This window comes from Cetorhinus maximus, chromosome 24 (assembly GCF_964194155.1).
Source record: "Cetorhinus maximus chromosome 24, sCetMax3.hap1.1, whole genome shotgun sequence".
NCBI classification, from domain to species: domain Eukaryota; kingdom Metazoa; phylum Chordata; class Chondrichthyes; order Lamniformes; family Cetorhinidae; genus Cetorhinus; species Cetorhinus maximus.
Window position 1 is genome coordinate 54,547,141 of NC_135902.1, and position 23,187 is coordinate 54,570,327.

Below are 23,187 nucleotides of genomic sequence, written 5' to 3' on the forward strand. Positions count from 1 at the left end.
GACAAGTTCATGGACACTGTATGTTTAGCAAAAGTCTTGTTTTATTGAAACAGCAAACTCCTGCCTGGATCATTTTCCTGTGGTCATAGTTCATACTTATATATTTACAAAAAAATCAAACACCTGCACTGAAATGCTTAACATATAAATACATCAAGTACAAAAATAGAATGCTGTTCAGTGATTTTACAAAAAAAACCTGCCTATTTTTGTCTCCTGAGTGGGAACAGATTCTCTTTGGATTTAAATCGGAAACATTAGGTCTGAGGCTCTGCAAATTTGAGAGGTCACTGTGCAAGGGATCTGGAAATGTACAGGTGCAGTACAGTGCCCAGGGTTTCCACCATCTGGAATGGTTTGGGTTATGCCAGGCCAGCATCTTTAACCATGCTGTAGAAGATTCCCTTCTGTGCAATGAGGTTGCTAGGTGTATCAAACTCTGCTATCCTCCCCTTTTCCAGTACCAATACCCTGCCAGAAAAAAAAAAGTGTTAATGCAAAGATCATTAAACAGACTCTTCCAGGGCTCCCCATTAGCAGTGATCCATCCCCACGTTACTGATTTAAGTGGTCACACCTTCAATGGTACCAGGTCTCTTCCCTGATTCTAACACCCCCCCCCACCAGCTCCTGGGCTATAATCGCTCCTTACCTGGTGTAATCCATGATTGTATTCAACCGGTGCGCAATGGTGAGGATGGTGCAGTTGTCAAACTGGGTCCTGATAGTTGACTGAATCAAGTCGTCAGTCTCCAGGTCGATTGCAGCAGTAGCTTCGTCAAGAATCAGAATCCGCGTCTTTCTAAGGAGGGCTCTTGCAAGACATACAAGCTGCCTTTGGCCCACACTGGTGAGAGACAAGATAAAGGATTTAAATCCAAACAATGCACCAGACTTTAAGTTAATGCAGAAAAAACTATTCACTCATGTTCAGAATCATTAAGATTGCCACTCTCTCTGTGCTGAAGGGTGCTCTTTGCTCCTGGTTTCCATAATCTAGTCCAAGTAGTCACCCTCATGTCTGAGCACAGTGTGTTGGTGGGGGAGTCAGAGCCTAGTCTGGGCCTGAATCTGAACCAACCCACACATTAGCTCATCCAGCTAGAGTCACTAGACAAAAGGTCAGAAGGAACTTGCACTCCCCAGAGGCTAAGTCTGGCTCAAATGATGTCTCTGAAGACACTGCACATCTTGGGCGTTTTATTCTATGTCCCGTCAATCGTTCCTGGGCAGGTGCAACACGGGTTATTTTTTGGTGTATTCATTCACAGGATGTGAGTGTCACTGGTAAGACCAATATATTTATTGCCCTTGAAAAGGTAATAATGAGCCACCTTGAGTATAACTAAGTGACTTGCTAGGTAGGTTATGTCAGAGGAGTAAACCACATTGACCGGGTCTGGAGTCACATGTAGGCCAGACCAGGTAAGGATGGCAGATTTCCTTCCCTGAAGGACATGAGTGAACCAGATGGGTTCTTATGACAATCAATGATAGTTTCATGGTCATCATTACTGAGTAGCTTTTTATTTCTAGTTTTATTAATGGAATGTAAATTCTTCAGCGGCTGGGGTGTGATCAGAAATCATGTCTGAGTCATTAGTTCAGTAGCACAATTTTTTTTATTCATTCATTCACAGGATGTGGGTGTCACCTTCTAGACCAATGTTTATTACCCATCCCTAATTGCCCCTTGAGAAGGTGGTGCTGAGCTGCTGCAGTCCATGTGGTGTAGGTACACCCACAGTGCTGTTAGGGAGAGAGTTCCAGGATTTTGACCCAGTGACAGTGAAGGAACGGCGATATATTTCCCAGTCAGGATGGTGAATGACTTGGAGGGGAACTTCCAGATGGTGGTGTTCCCATGTGTCTGCTGCCCTTGTCCTTCTAGATGGTAGAGGTCGTGGGTTTGGAAGGTGCTGCCTAGGAGCCTTGGTGAGTTCCTGCAGTGCATCTTGTAGATGGTACACACACTGCTGCTACTGTGCGCCAGTGGTGGAGGGAGTGAACGTTTGTGGATGGGGGTGCCAATCAAGCTTTGTCTTGGACGGTGTCCAGCTTCTTGTGTTGGAGCTGCACTCATCTAGGCAAATGGAGAGCATTCTATCACAATTCCAACTTGCGCCTTGTAGATTGGTGGACAGGCTTTGAGGAGTCGGGAGGTGAGTAACTTGCCACACAATTCCTAGCCTCCGACCTCTTGTAGCACAGTATTTGTATGGCTAGCCCAGTTCAGTTCCTGGTCAATGCTGACCCCCCCACCCCCCTCCAGGATGTTGATAGTGGGGGATTCAGCGATGGTAATGCCATTGAATGCTAAGGGGCGATGGTTAGGTTCTCTCTTTTTGGAGATGGTCATTGCCTGGCACTTGTCAGCCCAAGCCTGGATATTGTCCAGGTCTTGCTACATTTGGACATGGACTGCTTCAGTATCTGAGGAGTTGTGAATGGTGCTCAACATTGACGATTGCACAACGAACATCCCCACTTCTGACCTTATGATGGAAGGAAGGTCATTAATGAAGCAGCTGAAGATGGTTGGGCCGAGGACTCTACCCTGAGGAACTCCTGCAGTGATGTCCTGGAGCTGAGATGATTGATCATCAACCACAACCATCTTTTCGCTAGGGCTGCTTGATGCCACACTGTTAAATGCTGCTTTGATGTAAAAAGCAGTCACTCTCTCCTCATCTCTGGAGTTCAGCTCTTTTATCCATGTTTGAACCAAGGCTGTAATGAGGTCAGAAGCTGAGTGACCCTGGCGGAACCCAAACTGAGCATCAGTGAGCAGGTTATTGCTAAGCAAGTGCCACTTGATCATCAGTAAAGTAATGGAAGGAGTCATTAACAGTGCTGTCAAGAGTAGACTGACAGGGCGGTAATTTTCTGCGTTGGATTTGTCTTGATATCACATGAAGTGAATTGGCAGAAGACTGGCATCTGTGACACCAGGGACTTCTGGAGGAGGCCAAGATGGGTCATCCACTTGGCACTTCTGAAAGTTGTTGAAAATTATTCAGCCTTATCTTTTGCACTGATGTGCTGGACTCCCCCGTCATTGGGGATGGGGATATTTGTGGAGCCGCCTCCTCCAATTAGTTGTTTAATTGTCCACCACCATTCATGACTGGATATGGCAGGACTGCAGAGCTTAGATCTGATCTCTTGGTTGTGGAATTGCTTAGCTCTGTCTAGTACGTGGTAATCAGCTGGAGGTTTTCTTGCCCATGTTTTACCCCTTTAAGCAGTCATTCACTCCTGAATACCCATTATCTTAATACCAACCTTGGGTTTTAACTTGTCCCAAGATTGAAGGAACAGTTTTAATAATTCCCCAAACCCCTCCCTGTACCATCCCCATATAAACAGCTCGACAGACTCCATCTTTACGAAATGCTGTATCACTGCTGCTGATACCAGGAAGAGGGGTCAAGAACTTATACCCCAGAGCACAAAAGGAGATAGCTCAGGTTAGGTGTTCCTAAACCCTATCTCCCTCCCTCGGGCAATGTTCCCTTTAATCTTTTCTGTCCCTGTAAGGAATGAATTTTAATGTACCAATATCAAGGTGTAAGGAAGAAAAAAAATGACCATAGGTAAGGGTAACACACAGGAAACACGAGTGCTGACATAGCTTCAGGCTCCAGGAACTGACAGGAATGAATTTCAGCTGTTAATTCCATCTAATTAATGTCAGGCTTGGCTTTAATTTCCTGTCATGGGGAGTCTACCAGTTGTTTGGTTTAGGTGAGATTGACAGTGGACCTCTAGTAAACCTCAGGTTGTGCGTGGCTATATTAACTAAGTGCACAGCAGTTGATGGACTGTTGCAAGGCTGCACAGGCATACAGTTTAGCATGAACACTGCCCTTGGACTACCACCCAGCCATCAGGCTAATGTGAACTAATCCCTTCAGATTATTAAACCAGCAATGGGCTGAGCTGGGGGGGGGGAGGGGATAATGAGTGGCCTGTTATTCATTTGTAATAAAGCTCAAAGCTTGTGAAGAGCCTTGGTTGAGTTGATTAGTCCCTCGAGGGTCTGTCACCCTGTAAACTGCCCGACAATGTGAAGAGTAGCTGAACAACGGACATGGTGGAGAAAGACTGTGAGTCAGGTTTAATCACTTCGAAGGCGTGTGTCTAACCATTAGAACCACCCATATTGCCCCTATTCGCTGCTAATAAAGTTTATCCGCACAGCTGGGTTTACCTGAGGTTCTCTCCTCCTTCAGAACATTCATGCTCCAGCCCGGCCGGCAGACTGTGGACAAACTGTTTAAGGTGGGATTGTTCCAGAGCATTCCAGACATCCTCTTCTGAGTATTGATTGAAGGGGTCGAGATTCATCCTTAACGTCCCAGAGAATAGCACAGGGTCCTTGAATAAACAGTTGAGAGGATTGGTAATGGGAGTGACAGGATGCAGGGAGTCAGTTCTGACAGTGCAGTTTTCAGGCGTTGGGATCTGTGCTGTTCTGAGTGTATCTTGTGTGGTGTGAAAATGATGCTCAGTGATTGTGCGACTACCATCTGGTGGCCAGAATCAGTACTACATGTACCAGGAGGCTGGATCAGTGCGAAGCTGAGGCTGTTGCTCTCAGAATAAATTCAGGTCCCAGCAACCATGAACTCCCCACTTCCACCTGTTGGTGATGGGAGAGATGGCGTTCTTCTAGATTTAATGTACATGTTCCAAATGAAAAGGTCATCATTTTTTGCTTTGGCTTACTGAGGGAGCACCGCACTGTCGGAGGGTCAGTACTGAGGGAGAGCCGCACTGTCGGAGGGGCAGTACTGAGGGAGTGCCGCATTGTCGGAGGGGCAGTACTGTGCAGTCTTTTATCTGAGATGTTAACCAGAATCCCTGACTGCCAATTCTGGTGGATATCACAGTAATTTTGGAAGAAGGGAATGACAGTTCTCCTGATGTCCTAGCCATCATTCTTAAAGGTTGGTCATTCTGTTTGCAGGAGCTTGTTGTGCACAGAATAGGCAAACACAGCAGCAGTGATGTAGCAAGTGCTAATACTAGACTAAATCACTGTGGGTGGCAGTAGAGAATTCATAGCCTTGAGTCTGGTGCTGGTGCTTACCTGTGGAATGATGGTGAGTTTTGATCGGAGATCATGAAGCCCAATATCTGCAATCTTCACCCCATCAATAATGATCTCTCCCTGCGCTGCCTCTATGATTCTGAAGAGGCAGAGAGTCATCGAGGATTTACCAGCTCCTGTCCGCCCGACAATACCAACCTATATCACACAGTTAACAGCACAGGTGCATGTAGTGAGTGTGCACAGTTCCAACCTGCTACTTTCACCTTGTTCCATTACCAGTCATACAGTAAGTAGTCCTCCCACGCTCTAACCAACATCACCAGATATCTGGTCTTGCCCACACTCTGTCTCAACTTCCCCAGCCTTCATCAACTTAACTGCCCTCAATAAAACCTTTATCCCTGTTACCCTATTCTGCCCAGTTCCTAAACACCCTGGCCCATTTGCTAACAGACCTTTCCCCCCTCGGATCAATTCTCTTTTTAACCACTTCCCTTTCAAGGATCTTGCAACACAGCTCTTTGAAAGATCTATTCAATTAGTCCCAAACCTGCATAGGCCCAGAAAATTTTCCTTAAAATATTTATCCAATTCCCTTTTGAAGGTTCAAATCTGTTTCTTTTTAAAAATCACCTTTCAGGCAGTGCATCCACATCATCATAACTCACCCACTGTTTCCCCCACCTGTTTAAAAAAAAAAATTCTCAGTTAGGAGTCAACCACATTGCTGTAAGTCTGGAGTCACATGTAGGCCAGACCAGGTAAAGGTGGCAGATTTCCTTCCCTAAAGGGCATTAGTGAACCAGATAGGTCTTCACAACAGTCGATGATATTTTCACTAGCACTTTTATATTCCAGATTTATTAATTGAATTTAAATTCCAACAGCTGCTGGGGTGGGTTTTGGACCCATGTCTCTAGAGCATTAGCCTGGGCCTCTGGATTACTAGCTTAGTGATATTACCACTATGTTACCATCTCCCCCTTGTACCTGATAGCTGTGCCCTCTAGTTCCTGACCCTCACTGAAGCTCACTGCATTGGATGGATAAGTGCAGCAATAGGTCACCACGGCCCATCAATACCACATCTTCCTCTTTTTCCACCCTCCCCCAATGTAAATTCTAATCTCTCCCGAGGGATTCAGGAGTGTGGGACAGAAATGGCCACATTTCAATATTGAATCCCTTCGGCATTTTAAACACCTCAATAAAATATTCACCTTCCAAACTCAAGTTTTTTTTATTCGTTCATGGGCTGTGGGTGTTGGTGGCTAGGCCAACATTTATTGCCCAATCCTAATTGCCCTTGTTCAGAGGGCAGTTAAGAGTCAACCACATTGCTGTAGGTCTGGAGTCACATGTAGGCCAGACCAGGTAAGGACTGCAGATTTCCTTCCCTAAAAGGCATTAATGAACCAGATGGATTTTTAATGACAATCCGCAATGGTTTCAGGGTCATCAGACTTTTAATGCCAGATTTTTATTGAATTCAAATTTCACCATCTCTCGGGTACCCATTACCCTGGGTCTCTGGAATACTCGTCTGATGACAATACCACTATGCCACTGCCTCCCCCAATACAAACCAATAGATGTATTTAAGCGGTCACTGGATAAATAGACAGGAGGTAAAGGAATGGAAGGACGTGTTGACAGGATGAGATTAAGGATAGGACAATAGCTTTATGGACTGTGATTTACTGTGAATTCTGTAACTCCCTGAGATCTTGAGTCCAGATCCACAGCAATGTGGTTGACTCTTAACTGCTGAGAATAAGGGCAATTAGGGATGGGCAATAAATGTTGGCTTAGCCAGTGATGCCCACATCCCATGAACGAATAAAAAAACTTGAGTTTGGCACGGTTTCTCTCACCCACCTTTTCTCCACCATGCACGTTCAGATGGAGGTCCTTAAGTACCAAGTCCAAACCCTCTCGATACCGTACGCTGTATCCATTGAATTCCACGTTCCCTTTCTCCGGCCAGGACTCAGGAGGGCGGTTGCTCTCGATCACCCATGGAGCCTGCAATTAGACGAAGGATCAGGGTCATTAGGGTGAACAGTGTCTACACTCGGCCCCAGTCACATTTCCTGTTTAGTCCATGATGAGTTGATGGGGGAAGGAGAGGTTAATGCATTAAGCTGTGAATCAGGAATCCAGTCTACACCTCATTATCCCTGATGCTGCCTGGTCCAATTCTCCTCCGTACTATAGACAGAGAATTTTGAAGTTTTCTGATAAGAGTCTTGAATACTGCTCTCTAGTACAGAGCTGAGTCTCTCATCACCACTTTGGTCAAAATATGGGAAAAAGAGAAAACTGAGTTCAAGAGGTGAGTGTGACTGCCCTTGACATCAAGGCAGTATTTGACCGAGTGTGGCATCAAGGAGCCCCAGCAAAACTGGAGTCAATGGGAATCGGGGAAAACTCTCCACTGGTTGGAGTCATACCCAGCACAAAGGAAGATGGTTGTGGTTGTTGGAGGTCAATCATCTCAGCTCCAGGACATCACTGCAGGAGTTCCTCAAGGTAGGGTCCTGATGATTGCGAATATTCAGCACCATTCACGACTCCTCAGATACTGAAGCAGTCCATGTCCAATTGCAGCAAGACCTGGACAATATCCAGGCTTGGGCTGACAAATGGTAAGTAACATTCATGCCACACAAGTGTCAGGCAATGACCATCTCCAACAAAGAATCTAACCATCGCCCCTTAACATTTAATGGCATTACCTTCACTGAATCCCCCACTAACAACATCCTGGGGGTTACCATTGACCAGAAACTGAACTGGACAAGCTATATAAATACTGTGGCTACAAGAACAGGTCAGAGGCTGGGAATCCTGCGGTGAGTAACTCACCTCCTGACTCCCCAAAGCCTATCCACAAGGCACAAGTCAGGAGTGTGATGGAATACTCCGCACTTGCCTGGATGAGTGCAGCTCCAACAACACTCAAGAAACTCGACACCATCCAGGACAAAGCAGCCCCGCTTGATTGTCATTCAACCAGAGTCTCAAAAAACCGCCCCCCCCCCCCCCCCCCTTCCTGCCACAGTCCTGAAATTCAGCGGGTCACTTACCTCAGTTTCGGTTTCCGAATATTCTTTAACTCTTTCTACTGCCACAATATTAGATTCCAGGTCAGATGTCATCCTCACCATCCAGTTTAAGGACATGGTGACCTGTGTGATCAGAGGGAATGTTCTGTTTGTGTTATTTCAAAACAAGCCTTGTGACTATAGGAAGGATGTGATTGCACTGGAGGGGGTGCAGAGGAGATTCACCAGGATGTTGCTTGGGATGAAACATTTAAGTTATGAAGAGAGGTTGGATAGACTTGGGTTGTTTTCGTTGGAGCAGAGAAAACTGAGGGGCAACCTGATCGAGGTGTACAAGATTATGAGGGGCATGGACAGGATGGATAGGGAGCAGCTGTTCCCCTTAGTTGAAGGGTCAGTCACGAGGGGGCATAAGTTCAAGGTGAGGGGCAGGAGGTTTAGGGGGGATGTGAGGAAAAACTTTTTTACCCAGAGGGTGGTGACAGTCTGGAATGCACTGCCTGGGAGGGTGGTGGAGGTGGGTTGCCTCACATCCTTTAAAAAGTATCTGGATGAGCACTTGGCACGTCATAACATTCAAGGCTATGGGCCAAGTGCTGGTAAATGGGATTAGGTAGGTAGGTCAGGTGTCAGTGCAGACTCGATGGGCCAAAGGGCCTTTACTGCACTGTGAGATTCTGCGATTCTGATTCTGTGACTCAGCAGTTCCTGGTGGAAAGCAGCATATCTCACCTGCTCCCTAAGCTCAACCGAGTTAAAACCGAGCTCGTAACTCTCTGGTGTGTGGGTGGAATGTTCTTGTAGCATAATTGCCGGATACGCTGATTGGTACGGTAATGAGTTGTACAGACTATGGAGGTGTCAGCTTTCATCTGAGGTCTGGGCAGATTCACTGATGATTTAGAAGGTTTCAGGATGAATTAATCGAAGGTTTGAGGATAGTTGAAGGGAACAAAGTAGATAGAGAGAAAGTATTATAAAATCAAAATACCACGGATGCTGGAAATATAAGCAGAAAATACTGGAAATACTCAGCAGGTCTGGCAGCATCTGTAGAGAGAGAAAAACAGAGTTGATGTTTCTTCAGGTTAACCTTCTGATGAAAGGTCATTGACTTAAAACAAGAAACTATTTCCACTGGGTTAGGAAGACTAGGAGTAGGGGGCAGTGTCTAAAAATTAGAACCAGACCTTTCAGGAGTGAGATTAGGAAACACATCTACACACAGAGTGGGGGAAGTTTGGAACTCTCTTCCACAAATAGCAATTGATACTGGATTAATGTTCATTTTAAATCTGAGATTGGTATATTTTGGTTAACTAAAGCTGATAAGGAACACGAGGCAAAGCAGGTGCATGGACTTAAGTCACAAATCAGCCACGGCCTTATTGAATGGCTCAAAAGGCTAAATACACTTTCCCATTTCTATACTCTTGAATTGTGCTGTGGGATCTTTTACATACAGCTGAGAGCCAAGACCAGGCCTCAGTTCAACATCTCAGCTGAAAGACCACACCTCAGGAAAATTCCTCCAGAAGAGCAGGGGAGTTCTCCTTGGTGTCCCTCAACCAACATCACTAAAACAGACTATCTGGCCTTATCACATTGCAGCTGTGGGATCTTACTGTGCACAAACTGGCTGCTGCATTCCCTACATTACAACTGTAACTACATTTCAAAAATACTTAATTGGTTCTGAGGAACTTTGAGATATCCTGAGGTTGTGAAAGTCAGCTTCCTAAATTGTTTAAGCACAGGCGATGTTTTGTGAGGAGTGAGGGCTCCGGGGGTCTGGGGTCCTTACCTGTAGGGCATAAGACACCGAGAGGCCGACAATCCCTGGGTTGAGGTGAGCTCTGCCTATCACAGCGAACAGAGCAGCAAACAGGACGATACAATTACCAATAAACTCGATCCGGATCCCAAGCCACCTGAAAAACAGGAATGAATGTCAGAGTTGGAGCAGAGCATGTACTGATTCCCCCTCTCACTGCCCAAACCTGCCCCCTAACTACTCAGACCCAACCCAACCCAACCCTCCTCTCCCCCCCGCCCCCCCTGTACAAAGCATTGGAGTTCGTTTTGAGAAGGATAGAATTGACAAGGTGTTACGTTGTATCATACCTTGGATAGACCACACTTGGAATTCTGTGAACAATTCTGGTTTTCATATTATAACAAGGACATACAGGTGCTGGAGAAGGCTCAAAACAGATTCAGTAGGATGATACCAGAACTGAGAGGTTATACCAATCAGCTGAACAAGGGTTAGGCAAGGGAATCGAAGGTTATCGGGGTTAGATGGGAATGTGGAAATCAAAACACAAGATCAGCCATGATCTTATTGAATGGCAGAGCAGGCTCGAGGGGCCGAATGGTCTACTCCTGTTCCTATTTCTTATGTTCTTATGGTAGAGAAGATGTTTCCATTTGTGGGGAAGACCGTAACTAGGGATCATCAATATAAGACAGTCACTAATAAATCTAATTGGGAATTCAGGAGAAACTCCCTTACCCAGAGAGTGGGGAGAATGTGGAACTCACTACTATAGGAGTAGTTTAGGTGAATAATATAGATACATTTAAAGGGGAAGCTGGATTAACACGAGGGAGAAAGGAATAAAAGGATATGCTGATAGGACGAGATGTCATCGGGGTGGGAGGAGGTTCATATGGAGCATAAACACCAGCATCAACTTCATGGGCCAAATGGCCTGTTCCTGTGCAACAGGAGGATCAGGAAATGTTTACGATGTTCTTTAGTCTGTCTCTCACCTGTTTGATGCAATGCCCGGGTAGTAACTCTTCTGGTTTGTGTCCACTTTGTTGTCATTCATGAGGATGAAGCTGTTTTGCCTCCCATACGCTCGGATGACGCTGGAGCCGGTGATGGTCTCTGAGAAGTGGGAGTAGATCGGTGAGCGGCTGATAGACTCCAGGCGTTTCAGCTGCCGTGATGTAGCCACATAGAACCGCTGCCGGTCAGGAATAAAAATAAAAAAAACACAACGGTGATTAGAATAAGGAAAGGAAACTGTTGCAATATCAAAATCATTGGTAACAATGCACCAGACAGTCTGACAAAAACAGCACGGTGACCAACAGGAGCACTGCTTACAGCAAAGACAGAGGGTCAGAGCAAAGGGTGTGTTACAGTCAGGGTGACCTTCAGCAGCCCCCCCCAATGTCGGGAATCCACCCCCCACGGGCTATCAGAGCAGCAGTGACAGTACCTGGCGGAGGGTGCGCAGGGCAGCAGGAGGATACTGTGTGTAGGGAAGATCAGCCCAGGCCAATTCTGTGGACAGAAAAAAAAGACAGGCACACACACACTGCCAGGAGTCACTGGAAGCTGATCAGTAGCAGGATTCCTGGTCGATTTCTCCCCACACCCATTCCAATTGTTGCCCATCTGGTTCAAAAAAACTGAAGTAAAGCAGCACAGCTGGAGAAGCTAGGCTCAGAGAGAGGACCGTTCTGACTGGAAGCAGGAAGCTCAGGAAAGCCTGACATTGCCAGATTAGACAGCACTTATCTGTGAGAGGCTCTCACGGACAGACCACCTTCCAAAGGGGCACCAGTGAGAAATTCCTCTAATTTCTGAAGCTAATCACCGAATGAGAGTTCCTGGACTCTGCTTGCTCTGGTACTGTAGGATTTCCCCACATGGCCAGAACAGCTTCCCTCCTAAAGTCACAATGTAGAGAGCAGTCAGTCAAATGTACAACTTGAATTTATATAACACAAACACAAGAATACCTGGAAAAACTCAGCAGGTCTGGCAGCATCTGTGGAAGGGAGCATAGTTCTGTTGAAGAGTCATACGGACTCGAAACGTTAACTGTGCTCCCTTCCACAGATGCTGCCAGACCTGCTGAGTTTTTCCAGGTATTTTTGTTTTTGTTTTCGATTTCCAGCATCCGCAGTTTTTTGCTTTTACCATTAAATTTATATAGCGCCTTTAATGTAGGATAATGTTCCAAATAACCTGACAGGTACAATTATCAATTAGACTAGCAAGAAAAGGAGATAATGGGGCAGGTGACCAAAAGCTTGATCAGGCCTAGGTTATAAGAAGCATCTTGAAGAAGAATTGATGGCATTGTCCATCATGGTGGAGCAAATAAAATTGGTGATGCACAAGAGGCCAGAATTAGCAGAGTGCAGGTATCTCAAGAGCTGTGGGGCTGGAGGAGATTAGAGAGATAGGGAGGGGCAGGCCATGGTGGGGGGGTGGATTTGAAAACAAGGATGAGAATTTTAAAATCAAAGTGTTGTCAGGCTGGGAGCCAACGTAGGACAGGGGGCATAGGGGAATGGGACTTGGTTCGAGTCTTGGTACAGAGTTTTAGATGACCTCAAGTTTACAGAATGTGGGAGACCAGCCAGGAATGTGTTGGAATAGACGGATAAAGAGATAACAAAGGCACGAATGAGGGTTTCAGCAGTGAATAAGCCAAGGCAGGAGCAAATACAGCCAATGTTACAAAGATGGAAATGAGCAGTATTAGTGATGGTGCAGATGTGTGGTTGGAAACAACTTGGATCAGCGAGGGCATGAAGGGGCTGAATGGCCTCCTGTGATGTAACCATTCTATGATTTATGAAATATGGCACCAAAGTTTTTGCACACTATTCTGGGGAGGCACACCGGATGAGTGTAGGACATAGCAGAGTGAGGTTCCCTGTCTGTGTAATCACTGCCTCAGTTACTCCTCCAATACACAGCCTGTTGCCACTCCCAGACACTCACCCGGAAAGGGCAGATTTTAAATCTTCTCGGTCAGGGATTTGGGGCCCCTGAGTCCATGCAGGGGTGACTGGAGGATCGGAGAGATTCGCCCTCTCCGAGAACAGGGTTCGGATAGAGCCCGGGTACAATTAACTGTGATAGTGGGGGAGGTGAACGCACACCATTTGGGGTTAATCTGGAAACTGTAGAGAGGAGGTGGGGAGTGAGCTGGAAACAGTGACCCTCTCTCATCATACAGAACGCAAGATACTGTAGCAGCCTGACCTCCCTCAAAACCACAGTTTACTTAAAACAGCTGCTGAATTAGCCAAGTTCTCTTGGTGAGATTCCCAAATCCCACCAGCTGAGAACTCAGTCCTATTTACCTGAACCAGCCAATAGAAGAACAGCAAAGGGACAATCACGAGGAGGAAGGCTGGACTCAATGAACAGCAAATGAGCAGGACTGTCAGTGTGTAAAAGCAGCAGCGAATCCAAATGTCAAGGTCCTCTGGAATGTTGACATCAATCGTATCCATATCTTTACCAAAGCGATTCAGTATCCTCCCAGTGGGAGTCAATTCGAAGAAGGACAGAGAACAACAGAGGATATGCTCAAGCATATTGAGGTGTATCAAACTTGAGGCCTTGAGCATACAGTATGCTCGGCTCAGACAGCAGGCCAATAACATGAAGAGCCCTGTGCGAGGAGAAGAGGGAGAACAATGAAAGGATACAGAAAACACAAAGGGCACACGTGTATCAGGGAGACAGAAAGAAAGCAAGGAAGACTTGCATTTATATAGCGCTTTTCACAAACACAATGTCTCAAAGCACTTCACAGCCAATGAAGTACTTTTTGAAGTGTAGCCACTTGTAATGTAGGAACCGCAGCAGTTAATATGCACACAGCAAGCTGCCACTAAACAGCAATGTGATAATGACCAGATAATCAATTTGTTTTTGTGATTTTGATTGGCAGAGTTGGACCCAGGCTAGGGACTGAACAAGAAGTGTGAGCACACAGGTAAAGATTCAGGTGTGGAAATTGGATAATCCCGTAACCCCCCAATCACTCACTCCCCAACAACACTACCAAGACCAGCCAAGCAACAGGAACCCAACTGTTCAAGGGCCTGGGGGCTGCCTGGCCCTTACTATTAAAACCTAGCTCCCTCTCAGCAAGCATCCTGGAAAATACATTCCCCTCTCAGATACAGTGGGTTGATGGTGGCGAAGCGATTGGGAGAAGTGGAGAATAACATGATGTACTGTGTTTATAGGGTATAGGCAAGAGAGAAAAATGAATAGAGAGAAGGGGAGAGAGTGAGATAGAATGAGAAACAGAGCGATTGAGTGAGAGATAGAAAAAGCTTGAGCAAGGGACTTGCTTAATCCAGTTCCCTGCTAATCCTGTGTGAAGCTAATTATCACTGCTGGTTTCAGTTTCCTGCAACTAGTGGTTTTGTTTCTCTAACCCACCCACACATTCACTCACCTCCAGCCTCACTGTCCTCATGAGGTGAGGTTTACTCACAGTCAGGTAGCTCGTGGGGGGAACTAACAGGGCCAATTACTGGCACCATGTCAGACACTGGCACCAGGTCCAAAGTGCAGAGATTAACAACTTGAAAGAAAAATTAAAATGAAATTTAACAAGTGGAGCTGTGATGACAACTGTTCAAAATAAACACAGAATTTATTTTCACTCTGAGTCTGGGATTTATTCTCTCTTCTGAAACTGATGTCTTGTGTTGGGCTCTAGTTCCAGGGTGCTCTCTCTCTCTCTCTCTCTCTCTCACTTCAGCCCAGTATCCATTCCAAATGTTTGAGTCACCAATCCAAATTCAGCACAGGCTAGGGATGAGGTCTGGGCCTATCCTAAATTCTGTGTGTTGCAGTTACTGGATTAACCAACAGAGAAACTATTTCTAATGGGCAGGGTCCGTTTCTCAGGAGACACCCCTAATACCTGAAGGGAAAAGTACAGGCAAGCGATTGGAACAGAGGGCAGAAGACAGAGCGGAATGGAGTAAGCCAGCACCAGCACAGTGGATAAGACGTCAAAGAAGCACAGCAGCAGGTCCTCCACACACGCTGGGATCCGATCGTCAATCGTCTCCATGTCCTGTGAGAAACGGTTCAGAATTCGTCCAACTGGCGTCAGCTCAAAATAATGTGCAGGACAGCGGAGAGTTTGGTTAAGCAGGCGATCATGCAGGAGACAGGAGGCACGAATACAGCAGAATGCAAACAGCAGTTGGGACTCGGTGTAGGACAGGAAGCCTGTTGGACAAAAACCAGGTGTTACTGCCCTGATTTACCACCGCAGGCTTTGAACAAGCACCAAACAAACCCGGCGTTCTCGCCTTCCCCCAAGGGCTCAACTCTTATTTAGATGCAACTGGTAGAGAGAACTTTACTCTGTATCTAACCCTGTGCTGTACCTGTCCTGGGAGTGTTTGATGGGGACAGTGTAGAGGGAACTTTACTCTGTATCTAACCCTGTGCTGTACCTGTCCTGGGAGTGTTTGATGGGGACAGTGTAGAGGGAACTTTACTCTGTATCTAACCCCGTGCTGTACCCTGTCCTGGGAGTGTTTGATGGGGACAGTGTAGAGGGAGCTTTACTCTGTATCTAACCCCGTGCTGTACCTGCCCTGGGAGTGTTTGATGGGACAGTGTAGAGGGAGCTTTACTCTGTATCTAACCCCGTGCTGTACCTGCCCTGGGAGTGTTTGATGGGACAGTGTAGAGATAATTTTTTTAAAAAATTCAGACTAGAGAAACGACAGTATAGGAGGCTATTCAACCCACTGGACCTGCACCAATTCTACCTCTTAAAGAAGTATCTACTTGAGTCCCATTTCCATATTCTTTCCCTCATATCCCTTTATATTCTTCTTTCTCAGGTCCTTATCAAACTCCCTCTTAAATGATTACATAGGATACACTGCCCAGAAGCAGGCCATTCAGCCCAACTAGTCTATGCTGGTGTTTCTGCTCCATTTAATCCTCCTGCCATCTTTCCTCATCTAAGTTTACCACCGTAACCCTCTGTTCCCTTCGCCCTCAAATGCTTGTCTATCTTCCCCTTAAATGTATCTATACCATTTGCCTCAACCACTCCTTGTGGTAGTGAGTTCCACTTTCTCACCACTCTCTGGGTAAAGAAGTTTCTCCTGAATTGCCTATTGGATTTCTCGGTGACTATCTTATATCAATGACCTCTAGTTCTGCTCTTCCCCACAAGGAGAAACATTCTCTCTCTATCTACTCTGTCAAAACCTTCATAATTTTAAAGACCAGGTCACCCCTCAGCCTTCTTTCTTCAGGAGAGGAGACTCAGCCTCTCAATCCTTTCCTGATATGTATACCCACATATGTCTGGTATCATCTTAGTAAATCTTCTCTGCACCCTCTCCAGTGCCTCCAATACCCTATAATGTGGTGACCAGAGCTGCATGTGACAGCTTCAGTGTTGCTGGGTCAAAATCCTGGAATTCCCTCCCTAACAGCACTGTGGGTGTACCTACACCCCATGGACTGCAACGGTTCAAGAAGGCAGCTCACCACCACCTTCTCAAGGGCAATTAGGGCTGGGCAATCAGCCAGCGATACCCACATCCCGTCTAATGTCTCTCAGTGATAAAATCCTCAGTCTGTGGCCCCTATAAGAGACCACATGACCCTCTGTTCCCTTTGCCCTCAAATGCTTGTCTATCTTCCCCTTAAATGTAAGGCATGACCTCTCACTATTTACCCTCTCAAAACCTTTCAGCAGTTTGAATACCTGTATTAGATGGGGTACGGGTTACTATGGTTCTGTTACTGGATTCGTAATCCAGAGAACATGAGTTCAAATCCCAGCGTAGCAGTTAAAATAAAATCTAAAAATCAAAGGCTAGTCTCAGTGACCATGAAGCTGTCAGATCATAAAAACCCAACTGGCTCATGAGTGTCCTTTCGGGAAATAAACCTGTCATTCTTAACCGGTCTCGGCCTATACGGGGATTCCAATCACATACCAACGTGGTTGACTCTGAGCTGCCCTAACAAGCCACTCAGTTTCAATCGAAAGCACCACCAGTGGTTTAAGAAGGTGGCTCATCATCATCGTCTCAGGGCAATAAAAGCCTGCCTTGCCAGTGACACCCACATCCAGAGAGTGAAATTTAAAAAGATTCTCCTTCACCTTCTCTGTTCTGCTATACAAGTCCCAATTTTGAGCCTTTCTGATCACTAAGTTCTCTGAATTCTTTCCATTCCTCTAATATTAGGTTGGGCACCAACGCGAGAACTTCCATTGTGCAATCTTGGATCTGGTTTCCAATTGGAGTAGAGGCAACTGTCTAACCTGACCCACTAGACCGGACTGGGTCAGTCCATGATTTGCATCCCAACTAGCTCCCCGCAGGTCAGGTTACATAAGAAATAGAAGTAGGAGTAGGCCCCTGAAACTTGCTCCGCCATTCAATCAGATCATGGCTGATCTTCTGTTACAACTCCACTGTCCTATTTGATCTTCTTATCGCTCAATTCCCTTAGAATCCAAAAATCTATCAATCTCTACCTTGAATAGATCCAGAGGCTTAGCATCCACAGCTCTCTGGGATAGAGAATTCCAAAGGTTCACAATCCTGTGAGCGAAGGAACAACTTCTCATCTCAGTCCGAAATGGCGGATCTCCTATCCAGAGACTATGACCCCATGTTCTAGACTCCAGCCAGGAAGAAATAATCTCGTAGCATTGACCCTGTCAAACCCTCTCAGAATCTGTTTCAATAAGATCACCTCTCACAGGGTGATTCACCCCAGAATGTTTGCGATGTGCACTGCTCATATGTGGGAGCCAGTCCTTCACCTCCCATTTGAAACAGGAAGGATTGAAAGGCTTCCCCTACACCAATCCACCCACCAACTCTGTCTTACTTACAGGTGTCTCCCCCTGGTTTGGGATGGCGGGGGCGGGGAGGGGAGATGTTTCTTCTCTGATTTTCTTCCATCAGGGCTCATGCCCCTCTCGATTTAAAAGCTCTCTGCATCACAACGTGACAAAGGCTGGAGACCTGACAGCTTATAAACCGAGAATGTCATCTGCAGACCAAATTCTATTCAGATATCTGAGTGCAAAGGAGGCTGGCATTCTCTCACAAAACAGACCCCAATTTAACTCACCAACAGCAAATCTTTTATGTTCAGACAAGTAACTTGAACATTTACACATCCAGTATTGCTAAAATCTCCCAAGTTCCCTGCAATTTTTTACCAGTTCCCTGAATGCTCGAATACTGTTAGGAAGCATTTAACCAGGGTGAAAGCTCCAAAAACCCCTGGCTCTGCCTCACAGGGACGAATGCAGTTCCCAGCTGTCAGAACGTAAAGGGTTTGCTGAATAACAAATTATTTCACAAAACATTTTCCCAACTGAGGTGATTTTAAACAATCACCCATCCAGGAGCCATCAACATTGTGTGAGAGACTCAGAGAGAGAGACTCAGAGAGAGAGAGAGAGAGAGACTCAGAGAGAGAGAGAGAGAGACTCAGAGAGAGAGAGAGAGAGAGAGACTCAGAGAGAGAGAGAGAGAGAGACTCAGAGAGAGAGAGAGAGAGAGACTCAGAGAGAGAGAGACTCAGAGAGAGAGAGAGAGACTCAGAGAGAGACTCAGAGAGAGAGAGAGAGAGACTCAGAGAGAGAGAGAGACTCAGAGAGAGAGAGAGAGAGAGACTCAGAGAGAGAGAGAGACTCAGAGAGAGAGAGAGAGAGAGAGACTCAGAGAGAGAGAGAGAGAGAGAGAGACTCAGAGAGAGAGAGAGACTCAGAGAGAGAGAGAGACTCAGAGAGAGAGAGAGAGAGAGAGACTCAGAGAGAGAGAGAGACTCAGAGAGAGAGAGAGACTCAGAGAGAGAGAGACTCAGAGAGAGAGAGACTCAGAGAGAGAGACTCAGAGAGAGAGAGAGAGACTCAGAGAGACAGAGAGAGAGACTCAGAGAGACAGAGAGAGAGACTCAGAGAGACAGAGAGAGAGACTCAGAGAGACTCAGAGAGAGAGAGAGACTCAGAGAGAGAGAGAGACTCAGAGAGAGAGAGACTCAGAGAGAGACTCAGAGAGAGAGAGACTCAGAGAGAGAGAGACTCAGAGAGAGAGAGAGAGAGACTCAGAGAGAGAGAGAGACTCAGAGAGAGAGAGAGAGAGACTCAGAGAGAGAGAGAGAGAGACTCAGAGAGAGAGAGAGACAGAGAGAGAGAGACTCAGAGAGGGAGAGAGACTCAGAGAGAGAGAGAGAGATAGACACGCACAGTTCACAGTTGGGCTAAAAAGGTTAAAACAGAAGGACAGGTAGCACACACTTGGGTGAAAAACACTGTTTTGTGTTTAAAAAAAGCCCTGTTGTAAATGTTGGATTAGATCAGTTGGTGCCGTTGGTTCAGTAAATGGTCCTTGTTGTCACACAGTGTACAATATCCAGCCTGCACAGAGACCCAGAGTTTGCACAACACATCCCGCACTCTCTGCGCATAGGCCAGAACTTAATGCCAAGGACCCTGGCACTGCCTCCTACTCACCCCCATGCTGTGCACAGTCCCTTCACCTCGGCACCACAGTGACCTGATGCATGGCTCCCAGTGGACCTGGCCAGTCAGAGACTTGTGCAGAGGGGCTGCAAGTGTCAGCCAAGTCCAAGCTGGAAGTCAGTGTTACCTGCACACACGCACATTCTGTGGTTCAAGGAGTTTGCGATGGGACTGATCAGTTCCCTCACAGAACTAAGACACAGCATTAATGCCACTGGGTGAATGAATGGTGTGTTACTCTGAGCCACCCTGTTTGACACCATTGATTTCGAGAATGTCCCCAAGCGTTGCCCAGTTTTTAAAAATATTTGTTCGTGGGATTTGGGCATCGCTGACTGGCCAGAATTTATTTCCCACCCCTAATTGTCCTTAAGATGGTGGTGAGCCGCCTTCTTGAACCGCTGCAGTCTGTGCAGTGTAGATACACCCAAAGTGCTGCTGGGTTAGGGGGGGGGGGGGGGTATTTCCAGGATTTTGATCCAGTGACAGTGACAATGAAGGAACGCGATATATTTACAAATCAGGATGGTGAGTGGCTTGGCAGGAACTTCCAGGTGGTTGGTGTCCCCATTCATCCATTGTCCTTATCCATCTAGGTGGTAGAGGTCAAGGGTTTGGAAGGTGCTGTCAAAGGAGCCTTAGTGAGTTCCTGCATCTTGTAGATGGTAGACACTGCTGCTACCGTATAGAGTCATAGAGGTCTATAGCACAGGAAAAGGCCCTTCGGCCCATCGAGTCTGCACCGGTCAAACAAGTACCCACCTATTCTAATCCCATTTTCCAGCACTAGGCCCATATCCTTGTATGCCATGGCATCGCAAGTGCACATCCAAATACTTCTTAAATGTTGAGGGTTTCTGCCTCTACCACCCTTTCAGGCAGTGAGTTCCAGATTCCCACCACCCTCTGGGTTAAAAAATTCTTCCTCACATCCCCTCTAAACCTCCTGCACATTACCTTTAACTTATGCCCCCTGGTTATCGACCCCTCCACCAAGGGGAAACGTTCCTTCCTGTCTACCTTATCTATGCCCCTCATAATGTTTTACACCTCAATCATGTCCCCCCTCAATCTCTTCTGCTCCAGGGAAAATAACCCCAGTCTATCCAATTTCTCCTCATAACTAAAACTCTCCAGCCCAGCACATCAGTACAAAAGATAAGGCTGAAGCATTGGCAACAATCTTCAGCCAGAAGTGCCGAGTGGATGATCCATCTCAGCCTCCTCCGGAGGCCCCCAGCATCACAGATGCCAGTCTTCATCCAATTCGATTCACTCCATGTGATATCAGGAAATGGCTGAAGTCTTTGGATACTGCAAAGACTATGGGCCCTGACAATATTTCAGCAATAGTACTGAAGACTTGTGCTCCAGAACTAGCCGCGCCCCTAGTCAAGCTGTTCCAATACAGCTACAACACAGGCATCTACTCAGCAATGTTGAAAATTGACTGGGTGTCCCGTCCACAAAAGCAGGACAAATCCAACCCGGCCAATTACCACCCCATCGGTCAACTCTCGATCATGAGCAAAGTGATGGAACGTGCTATCAAGTGGCACTAACTCAGCAATAACCTGCTCACTGATGCTCAGTTTAGGGTCTTCCAGGACCACTCAGCCCCTGACCTCATTACAGCCTTGGTTCAAACATGGACAAAAGAGCTGAAATGCAGAGGTGAGGTTAGAGTGACTGCCCTTGACATTGAGGCCACATTTGACCGAGTTTAGCAAAACTGAAGTCAATGGGAATTGGGGAAAACTATCCATTGGCTGGACTCATACCTGGCACCAAGGAAGATGGTTGTGGTTGTTGGAGGTCAATCATCTCAGTTCTAGGACATCACTACAGGAGTTCCTCAGGCTTGTGTCCTTGGCCCAACCATCTTCAGCTGCTTCATCAATGACCTTCCTTCCATCATAAGGTCAGAAGTTTGCTGATGATTGTGCAATGTTCAGCAGCACTCGTGACTCCTCAGATACTGAAGCAGTTCATGTCCATATGCAGCAAGACCCGGACAACATTCAGGCTTGGGCTGATAAGTGGTAAGTAACATTGGTGCCACACAAGTGTCAAGCAATGACCATACAACAAGAGAGAATCTAACTATCTTCCTTTGACATTCAATAGCACTACCATCGCTGAATCCCCCACTATCAATATCCTGGGGATTACCACTGACCAGAAACTGAACTGGACTAGCCATATAAATACTGTGGCTACAAGAACAGGTCAGAGGCTAGGAATTCTGTGGTGAGTAACTCACCTCCTGAGTCACCGAAGCATGTCCACCATCTACAAGGCACAAGTCAGGAGTGTGATGGAATACTCTCCACTTCCCTGGATGAATGCAGCTCCAGCAACACTCAATAAGCTCAACACCATCCAGGACAAAGCAGCCCACTTGATTGGCACCTCATCCAACACCTTCAACATTCGCTCCCTCCACCACCAGCACACAGTATTAAAAGTAGATAAATCTCCAGGCCCGGATGAAATTCATCCCAGGCTGTTGAGTGAGGCAAGGGAGGAGATAGCAGGGGTGCTGGCAATAATTTTCAATATCTCTCTGGCCACGGGAGGAGTGCCAGAGGACTGGAGGACAGCCAGTGAGTGTGGTATCGTTATTCAAGAAGGGAGGAAGGGATAAACCTGGGAACTACAGGCCAGTGAGTCTAACCTCAGTGGTGGGGAAACTATTGGAAGCAATTCTGAGGGATTAATCTGTAGAATTAATCTACACTTGGAGAGGCAGGGATTAATCAAGGACAGTCAGCATGGTTTTGTTAAGGGGAGGTCATGTCTGACCAATCTGATTGAATTTTTCAAAGAGCTGGCCAGGTGTGTAGATGAGGGCAATGCATTTGACGTAGTCCACTTGGACTTTAGCAAGGCTTTTGATAAGGTCCCGCATGGGAGACTGATGACGAAGGTAAGAGTCGATGGGATCCAAAGCAATTTGGCAAATTGGATCGAATTGGCTGAGTGGCAGGAAGCAGAGGGTGATGGTCAAGGGGTGTTTTTGTGACTGGATGCCTGTGTCCAGTGTGATAGGCAGAGCGCCTTTTTGGCTCAATGGCAGCATCCTGTTAGTGGCGAATACCACTTGTGTTGTTACTGCATAGTAGCAGCATGAAGGGTAATCAGAGGTAGACTGGGCACTTTTCAGGGCCGAAAGTGACGGCCTTAGGCCCATGAGTTTGTGTGATATACAGTGTGAAATGATCTGATCAGGGTAGCCATTATCCTGCAGGATGCCTTTGATGCCCCTATTTCAGTATCAAGCTTGCATGGTGAGCAAATGGCTCAGGTCCTATTAATAAGGTTTGCTGATAAGACCAATCGTATAGTGTGTGGAACTGTTAAGAATCCCAACGCATATATTGACCAGTAAAGGTCAGCTTGTGGTAGACCGTGGTAGAGAACCCCCTGACGGATTTCTCAACTAGTACATCAAGGAAGGGGAGTTCATTTGACTGCTCCATTTCAAAGGTGAATTTGAGCACAGTATAGAACCCATTCAGACATGTAAAGAAATTATTACATGCAGCTATGGATTTAAATATAACAAATGTATCATCCACATATCGGAAATATGAGGGGTAGGAGGTTAGGTGTCATTCCATCGAAGATATGTTTCTCATGGAACCCAACAAAGATATTTGCGAGAGCTGGGCCTAGAGGGGATCCCATGGCAACACCATCTCATTGGGCATACATAGTGTCATGAAAACTGAACTCAACTGTGTGAGTT

The 23,187-nt window shown here is 46.4% G+C and overlaps 1 protein-coding gene across 2 annotated transcripts in view; it reads right to left on the bottom strand.

The window, feature by feature from the left end:
• Positions 1–23: 23 nt before the first annotated feature.
• Positions 24–23,187, bottom strand: part of abcc3 (ATP-binding cassette, sub-family C (CFTR/MRP), member 3) — a 104,117-nt gene continuing 80,953 nt past the window's right edge. For both annotated transcript variants that reach the window (XR_013573341.1, XM_078529100.1), the window contains 8 exons: positions 10,903–11,102; positions 9,932–10,058; positions 8,149–8,250; positions 6,938–7,084; positions 5,096–5,254; positions 4,214–4,380; positions 653–847; positions 24–471 (listed from right to left, as the gene is read on the bottom strand). Coding sequence is in view for 1 of the 2 variants with exons in the window: in XM_078529100.1 (XP_078385226.1) it covers positions 363–471; positions 653–847; positions 4,214–4,380; positions 5,096–5,254; positions 6,938–7,084; positions 8,149–8,250; positions 9,932–10,058; positions 10,903–11,102 (1,206 nt within the window). In the remaining variant the exon portion in view is untranslated. The remainder of the gene's footprint in view (positions 472–652; positions 848–4,213; positions 4,381–5,095; positions 5,255–6,937; positions 7,085–8,148; positions 8,251–9,931; positions 10,059–10,902; positions 11,103–23,187) is intronic.